The sequence below is a fragment of the Ornithorhynchus anatinus genome, chromosome 1, assembly GCF_004115215.2.
Source record: "Ornithorhynchus anatinus isolate Pmale09 chromosome 1, mOrnAna1.pri.v4, whole genome shotgun sequence".
Taxonomy (NCBI): domain Eukaryota; kingdom Metazoa; phylum Chordata; class Mammalia; order Monotremata; family Ornithorhynchidae; genus Ornithorhynchus; species Ornithorhynchus anatinus.
This window is the reverse complement of record NC_041728.1, coordinates 50,054,390-50,080,117: the sequence shown is the minus strand read 5'-3', so window position 1 is coordinate 50,080,117 and position 25,728 is coordinate 50,054,390. Positions and strand designations below refer to the sequence as shown.

Below are 25,728 nucleotides of genomic sequence, written 5' to 3'. Positions count from 1 at the left end.
AACACTGGCCTGTGTACACACTTACTCCACATGGACATTGGAGGCAATACAAGACATTGATGTCACTGGCAATTCATAGCTACTGTCTGGAAAGGAATGAAGGGAAGACCCAGCAGTGAATATCAATCAATGCTATTTATTGAGCACTTACTGTGTGCAGAACACTGTATTACACTCTTGGGAAAGTACAATATAACAGACTTGGTAGACGTGCTCCCTGCCCACAAGGAGCTTACAATCTGCAGGGCAAGACAGATATTAAAGTAGATTGGGGATATGGAAAATAGTAGAGTACAAGAATATTAGTAGAGAAGTCTCTTAGCCTAAGACAGACACACACACACACACGTACACACTCAGAGCAGGAGGGGGAAATGGAGAAGAGGGAAAAAATCCCTGTGTTTAAAGGAAAACACCATACTGAACAAGTCAGGAGGACACTACTGTTGCTGGCTCAAGGTATTGATTCCTTAGGACTAAAAGACCACAGGGGTTTGTGGACTACTGAATGAAGCACAGGCCTGGGAGCCAAATGTCCTGGGTTCTACCATTTGCCTGCTGTGTGACCTCGGGAAGTCACTTGACTTCTCTGTGCCTCAGTTTCCTCAACTGCAAAAAAGGGAATTAAGACTGTGAGTCCTATGCGAGACAGGGACTATGTCCAACCCGATTACCTTATATTTACCCCAACACTTAGTACAGTGCCCGGCACACAGTAAGCACTTAACAAAAAACATTTTAAAAGAAGTTGCTATTCCTTGGTGCTTATTTTCCAGTGTTCTCTGTAATAATAATGATATACTCAGTGCTACATACCAATCGCTGTGCTAAGTGCTATGGCACATTCAAGATTATCACATCTTAGTCCCTGTCTCATGTGAGATACTCAGTATAAGAGTATTTAAGGAAGGATTTTAGTCCTATTTTACAGATAAGGAATCTGAGGCACTGAGAAGTTAAATGATTTGCCCATGGTCCCACAGTAGGCAAGTGGAAGAGCTGGGATTCGAACTCAGGTGTTTTGTCTCCCAATCCCATGCTCTTTTACAATATAACGGAGTTGGCAGACACATTTGCTGTCCACAAGGAGCAAATCTAAAAGCTACAGTCTAGAGAGGGAGACAGATGTTAAAATAAATTTTGGATATGAGTGGTGGGGCCCCGGATGGGGTGAGTGAGAGCTTGCATTTAGAGCAATCCTTGTTCAAAGTCAGGCCTTTCTTTAAACCTAGTTACTCAAGACTGTTTGGACCAGATATTCTGGGCTTTCTTAGATATTTATTAACTTGTATTACACAAATCTCCTAAAAGTTAGGTAGTTTGGGAATTGAGCAAGGACCTGGGCTCAGCCGACATGGGTTCCAATCCCTGTTATACCACTTTCCTGCTGTGTGGCCTTGGGGCAAATCACTTTCATTTACCTGTTTCTCAGGGTCTTCATCTGCAAAATGGGGGGCTAAATACTTGTTCCCTCTCCCCTGCTACATTGTGAGCCTCATGACTGATCTGATTTATTTTATCCCAGCGCTTGGAACATAGTAAGTGCTTAACAAATGCCAAAAATAACTTTAAGTATTACTAATATTAATTCATTCAGATCTTTCAGCCACACAATACTGACACACAGACATGCTTCTTAACTTCTATCTTGGCCAAAAATGAAGAGAGCCTTAAACCATAATTGTTTTGGGCCTTTAAACCAAACTGTGGTAGAGCCAAAGCAATAGGGCTTCTTCAGCTATTGTGACATCCAAAGGTATTTATTATGCTTAAAACTGTAGGCTGCATTTTGAAACCAATCACATTTGCTGTGCATTTATTGCATGCAGAGCATTATAGTATGTGCTTGGAAGAGTACAATATAATAGATACTCCCTAAACATTTTTACATTTCAATGGCTGCCTGCAAACTTAACATGTCCAAAACAGAACCCTTATCTTCCCACCCAAACCCTATCCTCTCCACATCTTTCTCATGGCTATAGACAACGCGACGACCCTCCCCATCTCACAAGCCCATAACCTTGGCAATATCTTTGACTCATCTCTCTCATTCAACCCACATATTCAATCTGTCGCCAAATCTTGTCAGTTCTATCTTCATAGCTCTAAAATCTACCCTTTCCTCTCCATGCTGATCCAAGTACTATTATCCCACCTTGACTACTAAAATGCCTTCTTGCTGACCTCCTCGCTGCCTCCTCTCTCCCCACTATAGTCCATTCTTTACCCTGCTCTCCCATTTATTTTTCTAAAAAACAAAAACTCCACTTCCTCCAAAGGCTTCAGTGGTTGAATATCCCACCTCTGCATCAAATACCTTTCCATTGGCTTTAGGCCACTAGGTCAGAGGCGCAGGTGGAAGGGATAGAATTTGAGAGAAAGTGGGAGATCTACTCTTTAGATATTCCTGGGAAAGATGGGAGAGTCAAAGAGGCAGGAGGGAGGCACTGGAGACGCACAGGGAAGAGGTTAGGAGATCATGCCTGACGGCTTCCATTTTAACAGTGAAATACATGGCAAGGTCATTAGAGGCAAGATACGCTTGGGGGATGGGGGGAATAGAGGGTTTGAGGAGGGAGTTAAAAGTCCATAACAGCAGTTGAAAGTCCGGAGCAACTGATGCAGGCAATAGGCCATAGAGTCAATAAGCTTGGAGAAATATTGTTGCCAAGGGAAGGACAGAGCAGAGTTAATTAAAGCACATAAAGATAAGTCTCTGATGGATGAGATACTTAACAAGTCCCAAGATTATTACTATTATTATTATGAGGTGAACCTGGTGTCTGGCTTTCCACCAGCAGTGCTCTGTAGCTCATGCATAAGAGTGGAAGAAGTATTCTGAGGATGTGATCCAGAGCTGTGAGCTGGTGGTATGAGATGAGTGGAAGGACAGGGGAGTGAGGGAATTGAGTTAAGTGGAGAGGGCAGTGTTAGAAGGCATGGACTTGTGAATCACGGGAAGACAGGTATAGAGACCACAAGGGGGCTGATGACTTGGAGAAAATTGGGGTGAGGAATTTCCAAGTTGGAAAGTTAAGAGACCATGTGGTAGTGAGAAATGATGAGATCGAGCACTGATTTCCTACTACAACCCAACCTACACACTTCACTCTTTCTAATGCCACCGTACTAACTATTCCTCCATCTTGCCTATCTCACTACCCATGTCCTCCATCTGGTTTGGAACTCCCTCTCCCTTCCTATTCAACAGTCCACCATTCTCCCCATCTTCAAGACCCTCCTAAAGTCACATCTCCTCCAAGAGACCTTCCCTGGCTATTCCCTCAATTTCCCCTACTCCCTCGCCGTCAGGCGTCACCTTTGCACTTGGATCTGTACCTTTTAAGTGGTTGATATTTACCCCACCCTCAGCCCCACAGCAATTATGTTGCCTAGATCCATAATTTTATTTTAATGTCTCTCTTCCCCTCGAGGCTGGAAGCTCCTTGTGGACAAGAAACAAGTCTACCAGCTCTGCTGAACTGTACTCTCCCAAGTGCTTAGCGATTAAAAACTTACTGTCATTTGCTAAATACCACAGTACACGTAATTAGCAAATGTTACAATAGTACCTTCTTTCAGGCTTTGCTGGGACCGAAACACTACTGGAGACGCTTCCTATCCGTGATCCAAAATCATCGTCTTCTTCCTCCTCTTCTCCATCATTACCGTACTTTTTTACTTTAACAACTGAACTTATCACAGGTAATTTTCTTTTCCGAGAGTTTTCTTCCTACAAGCAAGAAACTCACATTTAGAAATCCAATCAGATTTCCACTTGTAGGTATATATTTCCATTTATGCACATACACAAAATGTTAATCATGACTTTGCATGTCGAGTAGAATGAACCATAACAATAGATCACTAAATCAACAGTATTTATCAAGCACTTACTCTGGGTAAAGGACTGTACTAATCAGTTGAGAGTGCAAAAGAGTTAGTAAACATAACCCCCACTCTCAAAGAGTTTAAAATTAAAGAGGGGCAGACACGAAAATAAATTACAGATAGGTAATACGAAAAGGTGGGGGGTGTGGGGGGGGGTGAGAGACAGAGGGAGAGATAGGTAGGTTAAGGTAGGATCATGTCTACTAATTATATTGTACTGTACTTTTCCAAATGTTTAATTCATTATTCTTCGCAGAGTATATGCTGAATAAACCCCATATACTGACTGGGGGGAGAGGGAGGGAGGGAGTGCCCAAGGGATTAGGTGAGGTGAAAGTGCTGAAGAGGTAGTTAGCGGGGATAAAAGGTAGGAAAATGAAAGATTAAGTGAGATACGGAATCCAGTATTTTAAAAGAAAAAAGGGAAGAGAAAGTTAATTGATGGCTACTTGAAAACAAGTTAGTCTTAGATTAATTCCTTAAATTGAGTTTGAGAGAACACATCACATAGGTCAGAAATATTTGTATATTAATATAGCTATTTTTCATGGTAAATTATGCATTAAAGCTGACCTTAAACACCAGGAAGCTCAGCTAATAGCAAAAGCACACAGAGATGCAAAAAAGGTCAAAGAAGAATTGCTAAATTGGGGACTGAGTAAATTCTCTCAAGTCAGAAGCTCATGGTGACTTCCAATTGCCACTCACATCAACTTAAAACTTCTTACTATGATCTCTGAAGCCCACTTACTAAATTGTTCTCCATCCTCCCCCATCCCACTTGGGAGAAGCAGCTTGAGCATGGGATTATGAGTCAGGAGATTTGGATCCTGGATTCTAGTCTTGGCCCTTCCACTTGGCTGTTTTGTGACTTACATGACTTGCCTTCTGTAAAATGGATTAAAAAACCTGTTCTCCCCTCCCCTTAGACTGCAAGCCTCATGTAGGACAGGCACTATGTCTGATCTGATTGTACTGTAATAATAATAATAACCATAATGATAATTATTTGCCCCAATTTTTAGCACAGTAGTTGACACATAATATATTTACTCAAGTAACTGCCCCAACTTTTTGCATATATTTTGTAATCCAAAACCAGAAGTTGGGGGGCACGGTACTAATACAAGAATTAAGTCTAGAATTCTAGCTAGAGGAGCAGGACAAAAACAAGGGGAAGAAAGAAAAGGAGGACGAAAGGAGGACAGAAGGAAGAGAAAAGAGGGCAGAAGTTTTACTGCACTTTCTCAAGTGCTGTAACAAAAAAGCACTCAATGAATTAACCCATCCCTATGAGACTGTATCTGGAGAGAGCAAGTTCTGATCCATCTCCTCTTCCTAACCCAAGGTGTGTGCACATTTCAAAGAACATCCTGTGGCATTAGCACATTCTAACCCTTCTTCTCTTCCTCTTCCAATGGGCCCTATCATTGATACAAAATAATCTTCTATTTCCCCCTCAAAAATTAAAGTGCTAGGAGGAATTATGCAGTAGACACTTGTCAGAGTTAATACTTCATATATACTATCATGTCTGAAAATGCATTTGCCTAGAACGTTTTCAGAGAATTAAAGAGAGTTCTTCAAACAACGTGATCTTGTTTGGACACAGGACAGCACATTTTGTCAGAGAAAATGATTCACGGGCACATGTGGTAATGGACACCTTGCATACTAGGTGAAATTTAATTAATTTAGGGTCTTGTGAAATTCAAGCTGTGTTTAAGACAACTGTACATTATTTTATATTTTGAAATTACTATGGGAATAGAAGATTTGGGCCAAAATAATCTGAAGGGATTCTTCTAGCACCACAGCCCACAAACAATGATAAAGAATCAGGGCTGAACATTGTTTACGAGGTCAAATGATACTGAGTGGCTAATACAATGAGGCTTTTCCTAAGCCTTTTAAAGATTAAGTTCACTGATTTTCTCTTCTTTTCTCAACCTCATAAAGGCATGCTGCAGGCAAAGAAGACGAGGCAGAAGAAAAATCTTGCAGGTAATGGTGAGTGGAACAAAAGGAATGAGACTCCAAATCGGGGAAGCAATTATGGGAAAGACAGAGAAGTCTTGAGAGAGAAGAGACCTATTTTTTTAGATTCTTTTAGAATGAAAAATCACTTGGGGATTGTTAATTGGCTCATTCTGACTTCCAGAATAAAAAGGTTGGCACGTTCCCAAATATTTCACCTCTTACTTGTTGATAACAGATTGTAATCTATAAAATTCGAAGAAATCGCTTCTTAAAATCTAATTTAAAAACTCCATGTCAGTAAACCATGAAATCACACATGGTTTCTAAAGAAGCCAGGCAACCTTCTTTCCTGCTCCATCTTGACCTGCCTATAATAATAATGTTGGTAACTGCTAAGCGCTTACTATGTGCCGAGCACTGTTCTAAACGCTGGGGTAGATACAGGGTAATCAGGTTGTCCCATGTGAGGCTCACGGTCTTAATCCCCATTTTACAGACGAGAGCACTGAGGCACTGAGAAGTTAAGTGACTTGCCCAAAATCACACAGCTGACAAGTGGTGGAGCTGGGATTAGAACCCATGACCTCTGAAGCTTAAACCCTTGCTCTTTCCACTAAGCCACGCTACTTCTTTAAGCAGCCTATCTAAGCTACCTACCATTTAAAGCTGTTAGAAGGGCCTCAGGCCACGGCTCTCCTCTACTATATCTACAACACTTGGGAATCCTTGATATGCAGATTCTTTATTTCAGACCAAAAAAAAGCTGTTTAATTCTTTGAATTTACATGGCTGCCTCTTTACCAGTGACTTGAAACATTCAGGCTCAATCGATTTTTATCAGTAGAAACACTCATATTTTATCTTTTAATATTCGTATACACCCAGTTCTGTTTCCATTTCACAATTTGGAAGGAACACAATGGAAGAATTAGGGAGCTTTCTTTCCCCAGTCTGAGTGTTTCCAGGCATAAACCGATCCACAAATTGGCTTAAGTAGACTGGGTGCTTGCACCGTTGTTTGCTCATGGGTGACATCTGTCAAGGCATGCTGCTGCTATGCTTCCCAGCCTCACTACTCGTAAAGCACTACCTGTTTCATGGTGTTTTTGCAGCTTTTCTATATTTAATACAGTTTAATACCAATAAGTGGCAAGGGGGTAAAGCTGTTTACAAGTGAAGGACAGAACAAATACATAGGCAATTGTGCTGAAAAATGTCAGCTGGCATTTTTAGACCATCTAACCCCCAATCCTGGTGAAACTGATGGTTACTATTACCCATTCTTCCCATAAATGAGATTCCAAGAACACAACTAACACAACCCCTGTACTGGAAGAGAAATTTCTGCATTTAGTTTTTAAGCACTTATGTGCTAGACTCAAGATAATGACAAGAATCATACCTTGATATATTAATGATAGTTTTCTGTAACCCATTAGACTGTAGAGTTTACTGGCTGTGTGAATATCAACAACAACAACAAAAAAGAAAAGTAAAAATGTAGACTTTTATACAAACCTCATTGCTTGCTTTATCAATGTGGGGTTTGGATGACGGTCTATATGTCTCTGCTACACTGTTAAGTGCTTCTGGTTCACCCAAGTGGCCTGATTCAAATGATCTTGTTTGTACCTCTAATTGTTTGCCAGACTGAATGTTATTCTGCTGCACCTGCAATCGGTTCAAATGTGCATTACCATCTGCATTTCGACTTGCTGGTGGTCGGTAAATTTCCACAGAAGGACGAGAGGAACTATACGTAACTGTCACAATAGGTTTTTTCCGAGATGATAAAGGATTCTCCTGTACGAAATTTAAGTCTTCATCAATGAGATCATCTGGTTCAGGTTTAATGTCAATGACATCTTCAGAGGGTGCTGGGTCTCTCAGAGGCTTCACAGTTGACATTAAGCGAGCGGCAGATGCATCATCAAAAGACTGCCTAGTAAATAAAAAACCAATAATATTCATTTACTTGATAGATTATAATAAACAGCCATACCTGAAGTTTCAGCAACCCCACAATTACATGTAATGCAGGGATACAGTCATTACTGTTTGAACCGAACGCTGGTTTCAGCTAACCCATGAAATATTTAACTTGGGAATATATCTGATATTATTTTATAGTTTACTCCGTTACAGTCACCCCATGATTTAACTACTCCTGGGATACAACCTACCAAGCTTGGTGCCTGACCCTAGGCAAAAGGCTGATCACAATGTTTTGGCTGAACACTTCAATTAATTTCCTCCCTTGGGCTGAGATTAAATAATGATCTTGAAGTAAGCTCTACCCATAGTTGGGGGTCAGAGTTTCAAGGGACAGAAAAAGACCTCTGATCAGATAATTAAACAAGTAGTACAACTGAGAAGGCAACTTAATTTAGAAGTGGACTATGCAGATGGTGAAATAATGCCTTTCAGTTAGAAGAACTGTTGTCCAACAAGGACCTCATAGTGCTTCAACAATACAACGCATCACTGTAAGATGCCAAAACAGATGAAGTACTTATGGTCTCAATCCACCACCATCTAGGGTTAGGAATAGGGAATTTTTGCTTCAATTTTAAAGGAATAGAATAAATTTATAAAAATGATTGAAGATCTTGATGGAAAAAGGAGTTCAAAAGTGTGCAAAGTTTCTCAGAAGGAGTTAGCCTGATAGAAGTTCTTTTGAAGACAGAAGAAGGCTACCATGCAACTGAAGTGGGACAAATTTATCACCAAAGTTGAAAAACTACTACCAGTCTGCAGAACATGCTTCTGCTTTTGCAGACTTATGCAAAGATTTACAATAAATACAATTCCCCCTTTAGCTAATGTTGTGCTCTGAATTTCTTTAACAAAGATTAAATGACAGTTTAATGATGCTACTGGATCAGACTCCAATTTATAGTTTACAAGAAAAGCATACAAACTCCTTGAATGCTCCATGATAATACGGAGTCTGTATGCGCTCTTTCACTCTTGTATAACGAGGGAGACACCACTCCAAGAGATGTTTACTATGAAAGTGAAATTAAAATTGAGAGAAATGGAAAATAAGTGTTTAAACCTTCTACGAAAAACTCATTTACTTAAATTTTATTTTAACCTTTCTATAGAAGAGCATGGCTTAGTGGATAGAGCATGGGCTAGGGGTCAGAGGACCTGGGTTCTAATCTTATCTCCACCACTTCAATCAATCAATGGCATTTAGTGAGTGTTTTCTGTGTGCAGAGCAAGCATTGTATTAAGTGCTGTTGGTAGACATGTACCCTGCCTACAACTAGCATTTGTCTGCTGTGGGACCTTGGGCAAGTCACTAAATTTCTCTGTGCCTTAGTTCCTTCACCTACAAAATGGAGATTCAGTACCTTTTCTCTTCTCAGTCTGAGAGTCCCATGTGGGACCTGATTATCTTGTATCTACCCCCGTGCTTAGTACAGGGCTTGAACACAAAAGAGTGCTGAACAGAAACCAAAATTATTATTACCTAATTCTTCTTAAAGACGAGGAATCTTTTCTGAAGAGATCTTATGAATTACTTTACTAGAAATCGCCTACAACGAGGCTTTTCTCCATAACGTAGTATCTAAGGACACTAAATTTATAGAAATCTGACCATTCTTGATTGATCTAGGACAGGCACTTGCACTCGTAGACCCATTCTCCTCCACGAGGGACAATTTTGGAATCTTACCGAACGGTAGTGGCTCGCTGCTCTTGTGAGCTTGTTGTAACTCTGGAGTCATTTCGTTCAGTTCGAGTGCTGGAGACTGCAACAGGTGGTAGCACTTCCTCACGCCTTCTCTCATCTCCCCCACCTGAACTACTTTTGTTTGAAGGTGGGTTACTTTCAAATATGTTGGACTCTGAAGGTTTTACACTAGTAGGTTCTGTAGAAAAAAAATGTATATGGCCATTTCAAATACTACAGTAACATCTGAATTGGAAAAAAACCTTACTGTACTGTGATTCTTAGATTGATGTGGGCTTCGTTATAAATCAGTAAGAATTATTTTCCAAATCAAATTTTCTTTCTAATCATAACAGTTCAAAAGCTGTTTTAAACTGTTTATGACCTTTGACAAGTCACTTTATTTCTCTGTGCCTCAGTTTATCTCATCTGTAAAATGGGGATTAAGACTGTGAGTCCCATGTGGGACAAGGACTGTATCCCACCTGAGGACTTTGTACCTACTCCAGTGCTTAGTATAGTACCTGGCACAAACTGAAGTGCTTGATACCATAAAGTAAATGGACGTCAACTTAAAAAAAAAATCCTTGACCACGCCTCTTCTTACATTTCACTTACCAGTAGTAACAGAGCGAAGTTTATCTAAAACACCATGAAGCCTAAAAGAAAAAAAAAAGTAACATTTAAACATTTCTTAATCAAGGGCTTTTATTTTTGTCAACTGGCTCCAACTTCATTAGTATTCTCAGATTTCTATTTTTAAACAGTCTCACGTTCCTCAGTCCTCTTATAATTGCTGCCTTCTCTGTACTAGTCTACCCAAAGCTTACAGCAGTTAGTCACACCTCAAAAGATCTTTTTCCTAGCTCCTAGAAAACAAGGGCATCACTAGAACTTGAATACATGCTTTCATTAAATGCCACCTTTTGTTGTGGGAAGAATTCACACTCCAAAGGGACTTCCACTTTAGAAGCCTTCCATAGATGACAAACCATATGGGCCTTTGGAAATATAACATTTTAAATAATTTTAAGCATTTGAAAATTCAGCCACATTCAACATACTGAGGTAGAGGAAGAAAAGGAAGATGGTGAGGCAAGGCTATGCATCATAGCCAGAACCACCCATTCTCAACTCACCCTTGGGTCCCTGCTCTAATTCACTTTCAATGCCACAGAAGTAATTGGGTTGGGGGGGGGGGGGTGGTCAGGGGAGCTGATCCTAAAACACTCTGTATGCCTCAGTGGGGAAGGGGAGTGAAGGAGGCAGAAAGGGAAAGGCAGGCATCACTCTTCATTCATTTTGTGCCTGGCTCTCCCACTAGATTAAAAACTCCTTGACCGCAGATTGTGCCTTCTAATTCTACTGCATTGTTGTAAAATTTAGTACAGTGCCTTGCATAGAGTAGATGCATAAATAAATACTACTGATTGATTGCAAGGAGGAGAGGCCTAGTTACACAAGACCCAAGTTAGCAAGCCCTTCTTACAGAAGTCCAAAGCTACTTTTAGAAGTCCTGGAAGCATGAAAGCAGTGCTGCCTGGTTACTTTCCTTTGTCACTAAAACTTTTGGCATGTGCAACAACTTTGACGACTGTCCACCCAAAATTACAGAGGGTGTTTTAAATCCTTGAAAAATGCAGAGAGGAAAATAAGCAACTTTTTTCAAATTCTTCCCTTATTTTCCAGCTTCAGGCAAAGATTACTACCCGAAGCCAGCACTTCCACCCTTTCTATTCCATTCCAGTATACCTTGATGCACCATGTTGCAATGTTGGAAAGAGAACGGAGCAGTGATAAATATATCACGCAAAAGCCCGAACCCCCCAAACCATGCTATAGGCTGTGGCTAACACACCCTCACAAGGATGATGTTTTACACTAACTATGGGAAAGGATATGAATCTTTATGCCGTTGGTAGAGTTCAAAGCAGCCTATTATCTCCTCATATAAGGAGCAAAACAGAGAGAACTTTTCCTCCTTTGATGCTTGAGGCATAGAGGACTCTCTATCAAATCCATAAAACAAAGACTAACATAACCTGAATTCTGATCTAGTAACTTACGACCTGTAAAATAACACTTTGCAGGGATGTACCTGTTTTTCACTCTCTGTGCTACACTGGTGTTAAAAAAAGAGAAAGTTTGAATTTTAGACACTAAAAACATACCAAACAGTAAATCTGATTGTGTTGTTCCCTAAGAACAGCGAAAGGTCCTCTGTCATTTGCTCTTGACTTTTCTTATTGGCCACCATAACCATGATGTAATCAGGAAGCTCTTCATCTATTTGGAAAACAGTATTACAGAAGTGTGTTATTTTTCTTACATTGTCATTTAAGGAGTATTCACTTCAAATTTTCAAGATAATCTTGAAATAATGCAGCAGTATTACAGCATCCCCTAAAGCTACCAAAATACTTAGAAAATTTGAAATATTTTATAGGACAGAGCTTTGCTGAACAATAACTCTTTCATTAAAGACAGAATTAACCAATTAAGTCCAAATGTTAATAGTAGCAGAAATGCTTCATGTAATGTACAAAACAGCAACCTAGTTGCTTTGATGAAGAAAAATCATCCCTTAAGCCTGTACTGAAGATAGCTATTACCAAAGGCCCATTCTCTGCCGAGATGAGTAAACGAGCTTTTTGTACATTAACGTTTTTGGATAATGAGCCTGACTCTCCTGGGGAAAGTTCCCAAGAGGAGCTACCTTAGGAAGAGCAAACACTCTTCACCACTTCCCTTCATTCTCTATTTTCACCAGTAGATCCACGACAGAGACCGCATCTACCTACTCTATTGTACTCTTTTAAGCACTTGGTGCCATGTTCTGTACACTGTTGTAAAGCGCTTTGGTAGATGTCATTGACTGACCTAAAATAAATGTCTGCTTACTTCAAGTGGAGAACTCAGGATATTTTAACCCTTGTGAGAAGGGGGTGAGCAATAATGATGCTGATGAAAAAATTATTAGCAACATGTCCCCTGATGGGATTATGAAATCTCAGGAGCAAACTCAATTCTAGATTACATACTTGGGCAGTTGAGGAGGAGAAAGGCAGAGAAGCAACACTGCCCAGTCAACAGAGCATGGGCCTGGGAGAAAAAGGACCTGGGTTCTAATGTCAGCTCTGCCACATATCTGCTGTGTGACCTTGGGCAAGTCATTTAATTTCTCCGGCCTGGGAGAAAAAGAACCTGGGATCTAATGTCAGCTCTGCCACGTATCTGCTGTGTGACCTTGGGCAAGTCATTTAATTTCTCTGTGCCTCAGTCACCTCATCTGTAAAATGGGGATTAAGACCGTGAACCCCATGTGGGACAGGGCCTGTGTCCAACCTGAGGACTTTACCCAATGCTTACCAGTGCCTGGCACACAGTAAGTGCTTAACAAATACCGTGTATATATACATCATTTGACAAATAGCACAATTATTATGTTAAAAACTGCTCTTATTAGGAATTAGGGCAGAGGGTGGTATTCTATTTACATGGTGCCCCAATTTGCCAGTGCTGAGTACAGTGCTTGGCACACAGTGAACACTTAGCAAACTGAACAATTATAATTATTGGACCACCCCCTTCTCTTGGAAATACTATCGAACTTTAGCTTCACTGACACTGTCCTCTCCTGATTCACCTCCTCCGTCTCTGTCCTAACCTCTGTCATTGGATCATTCTCTGCCTCCACACGCTAAGTGTGGGGATCCTTCAAGGATCGGCTATGTCCCCCCTTATATTCACCATTTACAATGAATCCCTTGAAGGACTCATTAGACTGCAAAGCCTAAACTACCTTAAACTACACAGGTGATTCCCAAGTCTATCTCTTCAGTCCAGATCTCTCATTCTCTGCAGTCTCACATCCCTCTTGCCATCAGGACACCTCTACTTAGATATTCCCCCAACAGCTCAAGCTTAACGTCTCCAAAATAGAACTACTCATCTTCCCGTCTGTAATTTATTGTAATTCCCATCTACTCATCTGAAATTTATTTTAATGCCTATCTCCCTCACTAGATTATAAACTCCTTGAAGACAAGGATTGTGTCTACTACCTCTATTGTATTGTACTCTTCCAAATGCTTAGTACAGTGGCCTGCACATGAAAAGCACTCAGTCAACTGCATTTATTGAGTGTTTACTGTGTATAGATCACTTTACCGAGCACCTGGTAGAGTACAATACAAGAGAGTTGGTAGACATGTTCCTTGCCCACAAGGAGCTTACAGTCTAGAGAGGAAGGTAGTCAACGTACAGTGCGTAGGTTGGCATTAGAAGAGCGAAGTGTGCAGGCTGGGTTGTAGTGGGAAATCAGAGAGGTAAGGAAGGAGGAGGGGACAAAGTGATTGAAGTGTATAAAGGTAAGGAGCTTCTGTTCGAAGTAGAAGTGGACGGGCAACCACTGGAGGTTCTTGAAGAGGGGGAAAATATGGTTTGAATGGTTTTGTAAAAAAATGATCCAGGCTGCAGAGTTAAGTATTGACTGGAAAAAGGAAAGAGAGGAGGCAGAGGGGTCAGCAAGGAGGCTGATGCAGTAATCAAGACAGGATGCAGTAAGTGCTTGGATTAAAGGGGTAGCAGTTTGGACGGAGAGAAACGGGTAAATTTTAGCAATGGGAAGGTAGAACCAACAGGATTAGGTGACATTAAATATTTGGCGGGAGTGAGAGAGATGAGTCAAGGATAATGCCAAGGCTTGGGAGACAGGAATGATGGTGGTGCTGTTTACGGTGATCGGCAAGTCGGTGGAGGGTAGGGTTTGGGTGGGAAGATGAGGAGTTCTGGTTTGGATATGTTAAGTTTGAGGTGCTGATAGGAAATCTAAGTAGGGATGTCCTGAAGGCAGGAGGAAATATGAGGCTGCAGAGGAGGGAGATTAGAGCTGGAGATTTAGGAATCACCTTCATAGAAATGGTAGTTGAAGTCATGGGAGAGAATGAGTTCTTCAAGCGAGTAGGTGTAGAAGAAGAAGAAAAGACCCTGTCCTCCATAGCCCGTAAGTTCAACCTTTAAACTCTGTTGCTTCCCCTTACCTGCTAAGTGAGTTTCTGTCTCACCCGCAAATTGTAAGCTGTTTGAGCTGTTTGGGTACTACTCAAACTGAGCATTCATTCGATTATATTTACTGAGCGCTTACTGTGTGCAAAGCACTGTACTAAGTGCTTGGGGAGAGTACAATGGAATAGGAAACAGACATATCCCATGACCACAATGACTTTATAGTCTGGGGTGGGGGAGTAAATATTAGTACAAATAGATTACAGATATGTACATAAGTGCTGTGGGGCTGGGATAGGGGGATGAATAAAGGGAGCAAGTCAGGGTCCCACGGAAAGAAGTGAGATTTGGGGGGGGGAAGTTGTGTTAGTCAGGAAAGGCCTCTTGGAGGAGATGTGCCTTCTATAAGGCTTTGAAGACTGTGCAGGTGGATCCAAGGCTGGGGGTTAGTGGTAGGAGAGCAACCTCATGCTTGCCAAGTGACAGCGGGCTAGGAGACTGCTCCTTCGACACCCTTGGAAAGTGGACATCTCATCAGGCCAGGGGGATGTGGTGAGAGAGGAAGCTTTCTCAGGAGGTTGGCCAAAGTACGCGAGATGGATTGTAATTAGAGAGCAGTGAGAGAAAGTAGGAGGGGGGAGGCAGACTGAGTGCTTTAAAGCTGCTAGTAAGAAGTTTCCATTTGATGCTGAGGTGGATGGGCAACCACGGGAGGTTTTTGAGGAGTGAGAGACATAAGTGGACATTTTTTCAGGAAAACGATCCAGGCACCAATGTGAAATAAGGACTAGAGTAGGGACATGGGTAGGGAGGTCACTTAGAAGGTTAACACAGTAATCCAGGTAGGCTATAAGTGTGGTAGCAGTTTGAATGGAGGGGAAAAGATGGAATCTAAAGTTGAAGTGAAGGTAGAGCAGGAGGTGGTAACAGAACGACTGAGAAATCGTAACTCCTCCACGAAGCCTTCTCCATTTCCCCACCTTATTCTCTCTCTCTTCTGCAGCACCTATGCACTTGGATATGAACCCCTTAAACAATGTGATATTCACCCCAGTCCCACAGCATTTATGTGCTTATCCTTAAAGTCTGCCATTTCTCCTACTGCTTATGTAACATATGTCTCTGCCACTGGACGTACTATACTCTTCCAAGCGCTTAGTACAGAGGTCTGCACACAGTAAGGACTGAATAAGTAGCATTGACTTTTACTTTTATGCTTTTACTAAGTTTGGGGTAAAAGCCGTATGCTTGCCCAAAGAAATTAATGATGTCGCCTGAAAGAGCAGAAAGCCCTAGAAAATAATTTTTTTAAGGACTCTATTTTTAATTTTCCTTCTACTCTGTTTTTAAAAACCCATGAAAGAAGTATACCCCTTGTGTGAAACACCTATCACGCTACAGAAACATCTGAATACTTTTAGTCCATATCATTGAATTATAGTCTCCTGAACCAGCTCCGTAAAAATAACTGTGGTATTTAAGAGCTCACTATAAGTCAAGCACTGTACTAAGTGCTGGGGTAGATACAGGTTAATCAGGATAATCTCACATTGGGCTCACAGGGTAGGAGGGAAAACAGATACTAAATCCCCCCCCCTTTATTTTTTTTTGCAGATGAGGGAACTAAGGCACAGAGAAGTTAAGTGACTTGCCCAAGATCACAGATGGCAGAGTTGGGATTCAAACCCAAGGTCTGACTCCCAGACCCGTGCTGTTGCCACCAGGCCGTGCTGCTTCCCCAAATTTAAATCTGCTTTAGTATAAAACAAATCCCTCCAACCCTGCTCCCAGTCATCGAATGAGCTGGAGAAAATATGGACTTTAATAACTGAAAACATGACCTACAGTACTAGTATTTTATTGCTTCAGGATTCAGGGCTCTTAATAGCAATGTAACCTAGAGGAAATGACATAGGTCTGTGAGTCACATAACCTGCTGGGTGACCCTGGGCAAGTCACTTAACTTCTCTGTACCTCACTGTAAAACGGGGATTTGAAACTCATTTTCTCTCCCACAAAGACCGAGAGACCCATGTGGAAAGGAACTGTGTTCAACAATCTGATTAATCTGCGTCTACCTAAGCACTCAGAACAGCAGCATCAGGTTTTTGACACACAGTAAGTGCTTAGTAAATACTGTAATTACTTATTATAATTATTAAAATTTTTACAAATTGACTTTTTAAAGATTTCCCCGCAAGACTCAACTGAAATATCTTTTCAGCGGCATTCAACACCACACTTGTTTTGGAGTTAATTATCCAGAAACCTCCGCCGTTCTTGAGCAGGTATGGCACATACTGGTGGCAGGGCAGAAACAATAATGGGGAACTAAAAGTAACTGGACCTATCGCTATGGTGAAAATGCATTTGCTTAGTACCCAGCTGGTACAGATTGTACTGGGCACGCTAGTACGAAGAAACAAAGGGCAACAGGAGCACAGTTCCACAATTTATTTGAAATACTCTTGTTTGTTCAGGCAATTTTTTGCCTACTTGTACTGAATTTTTTAGGTGGTTCTTGACTAATTGATATTTTTCAGTGTAAAGGTTCTAGACCTCATCTCAGACAGAAGCATGCAGGGAGGCGGGGTGTGGAAAAGTCAAATATAATGGAAACGGTAAGCACTTTCGATCTGTACTGTGAACAGGGGAATAAGGGAACTTCATTCGAAAAGGAATTTTAACAACGTTTCAGCAAAAAAGAAACAAAACCACGGCTAAAATCTCTAAAGCTGTTTTTACCTTCAAAGGAGAATCACAAGTACGTTTTAGTATGCCAAGAAGTATAAATTCTTCACCTGCCATTTTTACTTAATGTTTAGAAATGAAAGCGATTCAAGTCCGAACTCCTCCAAACAGTACAGTGCTCTGCACACAGAAGGCGCTCAATAAACACCATTGATGGATTGGAGCTAGGGCTTTCTCTGGATTCACTTAACCCCCTTTTTCTTACAACTTTTGGTTTTAGCCAGTTAAAAGCAAAACTTACCAACATAGGCACCCAATTCTTGTAGCTTCCCCTTAATAGCACTCTGAAAAGAAAGATAAAGCCCATGAGAAAAGTTTCATTAACTGTGTGCGATATGGTTCTCTTACCCTTATACCTTAATTGTTATACTGTACTCTCCCAAGCACTTAGTACAGTGGTCTGCACTCACTAAGTGCTCAATAAATATGAATGAATACCTGATAAAAACCAAGTTCTTGCATTGGAAGCCCCATTTAGGGCAGGGACTGTGTCCAAATAGGCCCAGTGCTATGATAAGTGCTTAACAAATACCATAATTACTATTGTTCCTACCTCAGTGCTTTGGGCAATGCTGAACACCTAGTCAGGGGCTAATAAATATCCATTTCCTCATTCATTCGTTTTTATTGCATGCTTACTGTGTGCAAGGCACTGTACTAAAGTGCTCGGGAGAGCACACTATAACAATAAACAGGCACATTCCCTGCCCACAGTGTGCTTAGAGAAGCAGTGTGGCTTAGTGGCAAGACTACAGGCTTGGGAGTCAGAGGTGATGGGATCAAATCCCAGCTCTGCCGCCTGTCAGCTGTGTGACTTTGGGCAAGTCACTTAACTTCTCTATGCCTCAGTTACCTCATCTGTAAAATGGGGATGAAAACTGTGAGCCCTACGTGGGACAACCTGATCACCTTGATTCTACCCCAGTGCTTAGAACAGTGCTTGGCACATAAGGAAGCGCTTAACAGACACCAACATTATTATTATCCCTCCAGACTGCAAACTTGTCTACCAACTGTGTTCCACTGTACTCTCCATCCGGTTAATATCCCGACTCTGCCACTTGTCAGCTGTGTGACTGTGGGCAAGTCACTTAACTTCTCTGTGCCTCAGTTACCTCATCTGTAAAATGGAGATGAAGACTGTGAGCCTCACGTGGGACAATCTGATTACTCTGTATCTCCTCCAGCACTTAGAACAGTGCTCTGCACATAGTAAGCGCTTAACCAATACCAACATTATTATAATTATTACAGTGCTCCGCACACAGTAAGCACTCAATACATAAGATTGATTGATCCCAGCTATTCAGCAACTTGGGCCACAATTGACAAAGTTAAAAAAAGCCCAACAAACCCAGCCATCATGTGCCAGTTTGCTGACAAACAGCCTAGGTCAGACAAGGTCAACGTTATTGTTGCACTGCATTTTCCCAAGCGCATAGTACAAGTTTATTGCTGCACTGCACTTTACCAAGCGCTTAGTACAGTGCTCTGCCCAGAGTACGTGCTCAATAAATATGACTGATCGACCCCAGCTATTCAGCAACTTTGGCCACGCTTGACGAAGTTAAAAAACTCTGGCCCACATTTGCCAGTTTGTTGCCTAGGAAGGGCAAGGCCCCTGTGAACTGCTGTAGGGCACTTTACCCAAGGGCTGGGTAGAGTGCTCTGCCCGCAGTCGGCGCTCCGTAAATCCAATGCATCGATTGAATGAATTATAAAAAAACAAAACACACATTTTCTCAGCCAATCACCTATTGGAAACGGGCTGCTCCGAGATGGCGGTGTAGAGAAGCAATTGAGTGAGACGACCCAGCGCGTCGTCCAAGAGAAAGGCAGGCTTGTCGACTCCCGGCCCACGTCCTACCCCTGTTCTGGGATGCCCTCCCTCCTCACCTCTGCCCAACTCACTCTCTTCCCCTCTTCCAAGCCCTTCTGAGAGCGCACCTCCTCCAGGAGGCCTTCCCAGACTGAGCTCTCCCTTTCCCTCTGCTCCCCCTCCCCTCCCCATTCTCCCTTCTCTTGCCCTCTGTTCCTCTCCCGTCCCCTCCCCACAGCATGGTGCATATTTGTATATATTATTTATTTCTCTATTTTGTTAATGATGTGTAGATATCTATGATTCCATTTATCTACTTGGATGGTATGGGTGCCTACTTCTTTTGCTGTCTCCCCCGTTTAGACTGTGCGTCCATCGCTGGTCAGGGACGGTCTCTGCAGCCTAACGGTCCATTCCGAGCGCTTAGTACAGTGCCCTGCACGTAGTCAGCGCTCCATTCATTCATTCACTCAACAGTATTTATTGAGTGCTTCTTATGTGCAGAGCACCGTACTAAGTGCTTGGAATGGACAATTCGGCAACAATTAGAGACCATCCCTGACCACTGACGGGCTTACAGTCTAATTGAGGAGACAGATGGACAAAAACAACAGCAATAAATAGAACCAAGGGGATGTACACCTCATTAACAAAATAAAGAGGGTTATAAAAATATATGCAAATGAGCACAGTGCTGAGGGGAAGGGGGAGGAGGAGCAGAGGGAAAGGGGGCATTTACTGAGTGGTTCCTATGTGCAGAGCACTGTACTAAGCGCTTGGAATGGACAATTCAGCAACAGAGAGAGACCATCCCTGCCCACTGACAGGCTTACAGTCTGATTGGGGGAGCCAGATGGACAAACACAATAGCAATAAATAGAATCAAGGGGATGTACAACTCATTAACAAAATTAATAGGGTAATAAAGATATATACAAATGAGCACAGTGCTGGGGGGAAGGGAGAGGGGGAGGAGCAGAGGGAAAGGGTATTTACTGAGTGCTTCCTAGGTGCAGAGCACTGTACTAAGCACTTGGAATGTACAATTCGGCAACAGAGAGAGACAATCCCTGCCCATTGACGGGCTTACAGTCTAATCGGGGGAGACAGACAAAACCAATAGCAATAAATAATAATTTGGGTATTTGTTAAGTGCTTAATAATGTTGGTATTTGTTAAGTGCTTATTATGTGCAGAGCACTGTTCTAAGCGCTGGGGTAAATACAGGGTCATCAGGTGGTCCCACGTGGGGCCCACAATTAATCCTTTTCTAGATGAGGTAACTAAGGCACAGAGAAGTGAAGTGACTTGCCCACAGTCACACAGCAGACAAGTGGCAGAGCTGGGATTCGAACCCACGACCTCTGACTTCCAAGCCTGGGCTTTTTCCAAAAGGGCCTTGGGGTCATGGGAAAGACTGGCGATGAGTGGAAGAGGAGTCTCATTCATTCATTCCTTCCATAGTATTTATTGAGCGCTCTCTAGAGAAGCAGCGTGGCTCAATGGAAAGAGCCAGGGTTCATTCATTCATTCAATAGTATTTATTGAGCGCTTACTATGTGCAGAGCACCGGACTGAGCGCTTGAAATGGACAAATCGGTAACAGATAGAGATGGCTCCTGCCCTTTGACGGGCTTACAGTCTCATTCATTCATTCATTCAATAGTATTTATTGAGCGCTTACTATGTGCAGAGCACTGGACTAAGCGCTTGGAATGGACAAATCGGTAACAGAAAGAGACAGGCCCTGCCCTTTGACGGGCATACAGTCTAATGGGGGAGACAGACAAGAACAATGGCAATAAACAGAATCAAGGGGATGGCCATCCCATTAAAACAATAGCAATTAAACAGAATCAAGGGGATGGAGATCTCAATAAAACAATAGCAATAAACAGAATCAAGGGGATGGAGATCTCAATAAAACAATAGCAATTAAATAGAATCAAGGGGATGGACATCTCAATAAAACAAAAGCAATAAACAGAATCAAGGGGATGGACATCTCATTAAAACAATAGCCAATAAACAGAATCAAGGGGATGGACATCTCGTTAAATCAAGAGCAAATAAACAGAATCAAGGGGCTGGACATCTCACTAAAACAATAGCAATAAATAGAATCAAGGGGATGGACATCTCATTAAAACAATAGCCAATAAATAGAAACAAGGGGCTGGACATCTCACTAAAACAATAGCCAATAAAGAGAATCAAGGGGCTGGACATCTCACTAAAACAATAGCAATAAATAGAATCAAGGGGCTGGACATCTCATTAAGACAAGAGCAAATAAATAGAATCAGGGGGATGGACATCTCATTAAAACAATAGCAAATAAACAGAATCAAGGGGATGGACATCTCACTAAAACAATAGCCAATAAATAGAAACAAGGGGCTGGACATCTCACTAAAACAATAGCAATAAATAGAATCGGGGGATGGACATCTCATTCAAACAAGAGCCAATAAATAGAATCAAGGTGCTGGACATCTCACTAAAACAATAGCAATAAATAGAATCAAGGGGTTGGGCAATTCTAAATAGAATCAAGGGGCTGGACATCTCATTAAGACAAGAGCAAATAAACAGAATCGGGGGATGGACATCTCATTAAAACCATAGCAAATAGAATCAAGGGGATGGACATCTCATTAGCAACAAGGTAATAAAAATCGATACAAATGAGCAGACGAGCACGGGGCTGGGGGGGAAGGGAGAGGGGGAGGAGCAGGGGGAAAGGGGGCTGAGGGGAGGTGCAAGGGGGGGCAGAGAGGCAGCCGACTTGTCCATTCCAAGCGCTTCGTGCAGCGCTCTGCACATAGTAAGCGCTCAGTAAGTACTACGGAATGAATGAAGAGGGGCAGCTCCGCCTGGGAAGGCCTCTTGGAGGAGGCGAGCTCTCCTGCATAGGGATGAGTGAATGGAGGGATGAATGAATGACGAGAGACCGGGCGGGGGGGGAGGGGGGGGGCGGTTTTGCAGACGCAGGCGCACACACACCTGGGGGGGGGGGCAAAAGGCCCAAGTTTGCGCGAGTTTCCCGCAGCCCCCCCCCCGCGCCCCCCGTGCGCGCCCCCGAGCTGGGACCTCACCCGGATCTTGCGGCTGATCTCGGTGCCGATCTCCATGGCGGGGATTGTGCGGGGGGCGTCGGGTGCGGGCCGCTCCGCCCCCGCTGCTGCTGCTGCTGCTGCTGCTGCTGCTGCTGCGCGCGACGCGCGGGCTCGGGGCTAGAGCGCCGCCTCCCGCGCCGCCTTCCGCCCGCCGCCCGCCCGCAGCGCCCCCTGCAGCCCCGGCGGACCCCCGCCGCCTGCGCCCTTGGAGGAAGGCCTCCCCCCCCACCCCGGGCCCAACGAGTCCCAACCTGGCCAAATAACTCCCTGAACAACAGCCATGATCGTGTTGATAGTAACGTTGGGCTGTGTTAAGCGCTTACTAGGTGCAGAGCGCTGTGCTAAGCGCCCGGGGAGATCCAGGGTCATCAGGGAGGCTCACAGTCTTCATCCCCATTTGACAGATGGGGGAACTGAGGCACACAGCATCATAATCATGTTGGGATTTGTTAAGCGCTTACTAGGTGCAGAGCACTATGCTAAGCGCTGGGGGAGATCCAGGGCCATCAGGTGGTCCCACGGGAGGCTCACAGTTGATCCCCATTTGACAGATGAGGGAACTAAGGCGCACAGAATAATAATGTTGGGATTTGTTAAGCGCTTACTAGGTGCAAAGCACTGTGCTAAGTGCTGGGGGAGAGATGGGGTCATCAGGTGGTCCCACGGGAGGCTCACAGTTGATCCCCATTTGACAGATGAGGGAACTGAGGCACAGAGAATAATAATAATGTTGGGATTTATTAAGTGCTTACTAATAATAATGTTGGGATTTGTTAAGCGCTTACTATGTGCCGAGCACTGTTCTAAGCGCTGGGGTAGACACAGGGGAATCAGGTTGTCCCACTTGGGGCTCACAGTCTTAATCCCCATTTTACAGATGAGGGAACTGAGGCACCAAGAAGTGAAGTGACTTGCCCAAAGTCACACAGCTGACAAGTGGCCGAGCTGGGATTCGAACCCATGACCTCTGACTCCAAAACCCGTGCTCTTTCCACTGAGCCACGCTACTTCTCAATCAGGGTAATCAGGTTGTCCCACGTGAGGCTCACAGTTAATCCCCATTTTACAGATGAGGTCACTGAGGCCCAGTGAAGCAAAGTGACTTGCCCATAGTCACACAGCTGACAAGTGGCAGAGCCGGGATTCAAACTCATGACCTCTGACTCCCAAGCCCGGGCTCTTTCCACTGAGCCACGCAGCTCTGTGACATTGGGCAAGTCACTTCACTTCTCTGGGCCTCAGTTCCCTCATCGGGAAAATGGGGATGAAGACTGGGAGCCCCAGGTGGAACAACTTGATGACCATCTACCCTCCCAGCACTTAGAACAGCACTGGGCACATAGTAAAGAGCTCAGTGGAAAGAGCCCGGGCTTGGGAGTCAGAGGTCATGGGTTCCAATCCCGGCTCTGCCACTTGGCAGCTGTCTGACTGTGGGCAACCCACTTCACTTCTCTGGTTACCTCATCTGTAAAATGGGGTTTAACTGTGAGCCCCACGTGGGACCACCTGATGACCCTGTATCTCCCCCAGCGCTTAGAACAGTGCTCTGCCCATAGTAAGCACTTAACAAATACCAACATTATTATTATTTCCCCCTTTCCCTCTGCTCCTCCCCCCTCCCTTCCCATCCCCTCAGTGCTGTACTCGCCCACTCAACTGTATATATTTTCTTTACCCTATTTATTTTGCTAATGAGATGTACATCACCCTAATTCTATTGATTTGCTATTGTTTTAATAAGATGTTCTTCCCCTTGATTCTATTTATTGCCATTGTTCTTTGTCTGTCTGTCTCCCCCGATTAGACTGTAAGCCCGTCAAAGGGCAGGGACCGTCTCTATCCGTTACCGATTTGTCCATTCCAAGCGCGTAGTACAGTGCTCTGCACATAGTAAGTGCTCAATAAATACTATTGAATGAATGAATGAATTATTATTATTATTCCTGGGGGCAAAGCATTGTACTAAGCGCTCGGGAGGGGGACACTACAACCATACACAGACACGGTGCCTGCCCTTAAGGAGCTCACGGGCTAGAGGGAGTCACCGTTTAGTGGGTCCGGGACTTTCTCCCAAGCTTTTAGGACAACTCTGTCCCGGACCCACTCCTTATTCATTCAATCGTATTTATTGAACACTTACTGTGTGCAGAGCGCTGTACTAAGCGCTTGGAAAGTACAATTTGGGCAACAAATAGAAACAATCCCTACCCAACAACGGGCTCACAGTCTAGGACCCTCAAGGACCTTACAATCCAGCAGAGGGGCGAGAAACGAAAAAAGATTTACAGGGAAGAGAAACGGATTTGGCTAAGGACAACAAAACAGCTATCTGGCCCCATCTTCTGGGGTCCTTCATCTCGTAGATGGTATTTCCCACTTAGGCTGGGCCTTGTGACCTGTTACTTGATTTTGATCTTTCTTAATCACCTCTCCTAGGGGTTGGAAGTTACAGGCGGGAGTCCAGCCCTATTGATGGCGGTGGCAGAAGAGAGAAGGGGAGAAAAGGGAGCAGGCCCCCCTTTCCTTCTTACCATCTCTTATTCTTGCACCCTTTTCCCCATCTGTTCAGTTTTTGTCAAAGCTCAAATTCAAACCAGGCCTCTTGACTTACAGCTATTAAACTATTTTTCCTATATCACTTTGGTATCCATTTTATTAGTCTTACCAGTGTACTCACCACGTTCTTATTTGATAGTCTTAGTTGAAAGATATATGATATTCCCTTCAGTTTCCCATAAAGCTAGAGACGTTAAGGTAGATCATTAATTCCCATATAGATTGGTCACACTGAAGAAACTCTTGAAAAGTATTCTGTCAGAGTGAGAGATATGGCTGCCAAAATCAACATACAGTTGGGTTAATCTTGTGCTCAAGTACTCTGCCTGTAGGTTACAACTATGGGAGGGAAGGGGAAATGACACAGAGTTCATCTGGGTTGTCTACCAGGTCTGTGAGCAGAGCACTGTACTGAGCACTTGGGAGAGTATGATACAACAGAGTTGGTAGGTAACTTCCTAGAGTCCTTCGGTCTTGCATCAGTACTGTTTTACAGCTAAACTGTAATCTCCTTGTGGGCAGGGAACGTCTATCAACTCTGTTGTAGTCTCCCAATCAACACTTAGTACAATCAATCAATTATATTTACTGAGTGCTTACGGTGTGTAGGGCACTGTACTAAGCACTCGGGAGAGTACAACACAACAATATAATAGACATCCCCTGCCCATAGTGCTCTGCCCACAGTAAGCACTGAATAAATACTACTGATTGGATTAATCGATTGACCTATACAATCGTGCACCTCGATAAACACTATTTAACTCTATATTTCATAAAACTACAGACTTTAAACACACTTCTGAGAAGAAATAGTGAAATCAAATGAACTGAACATTTCCCAGTGGTGAGGATTAAATGTCATTCATTCAAAATGAAGTTTAAAAAACAAATGTTTATCACAGTTCTGTGCCTACTGT

At 43.1% G+C, this 25,728-nt stretch overlaps 1 protein-coding gene across 3 annotated transcripts in view; it reads right to left on the bottom strand.

The window, feature by feature from the left end:
- Positions 1 to 22,336, bottom strand: part of ZC3H14 (zinc finger CCCH-type containing 14) — a 46,233-nt gene extending 23,897 nt beyond the window's left edge. For 2 of the 3 annotated variants that reach the window (XM_029059664.2, XM_029059833.2), the window contains exons 1-7: positions 22,232 to 22,336; positions 17,556 to 17,598; positions 11,728 to 11,842; positions 10,175 to 10,215; positions 9,560 to 9,755; positions 7,393 to 7,816; positions 3,576 to 3,736 (exon numbers count right to left, since the gene is read on the bottom strand). In XM_029059664.2, coding sequence (XP_028915497.1) covers positions 3,576 to 3,736; positions 7,393 to 7,816; positions 9,560 to 9,755; positions 10,175 to 10,215; positions 11,728 to 11,842; positions 17,556 to 17,598; positions 22,232 to 22,267 — 1,016 coding nt within the window. In that variant the 5' untranslated portion in view covers positions 22,268 to 22,336. The remainder of the gene's footprint in view (positions 1 to 3,575; positions 3,737 to 7,392; positions 7,817 to 9,559; positions 9,756 to 10,174; positions 10,216 to 11,727; positions 11,843 to 17,555; positions 17,599 to 22,231) is intronic. The other variant, XM_029059749.2, reaches the window with a different exon arrangement.
- Positions 22,337 to 25,728: the final 3,392 nt, after the last annotated feature.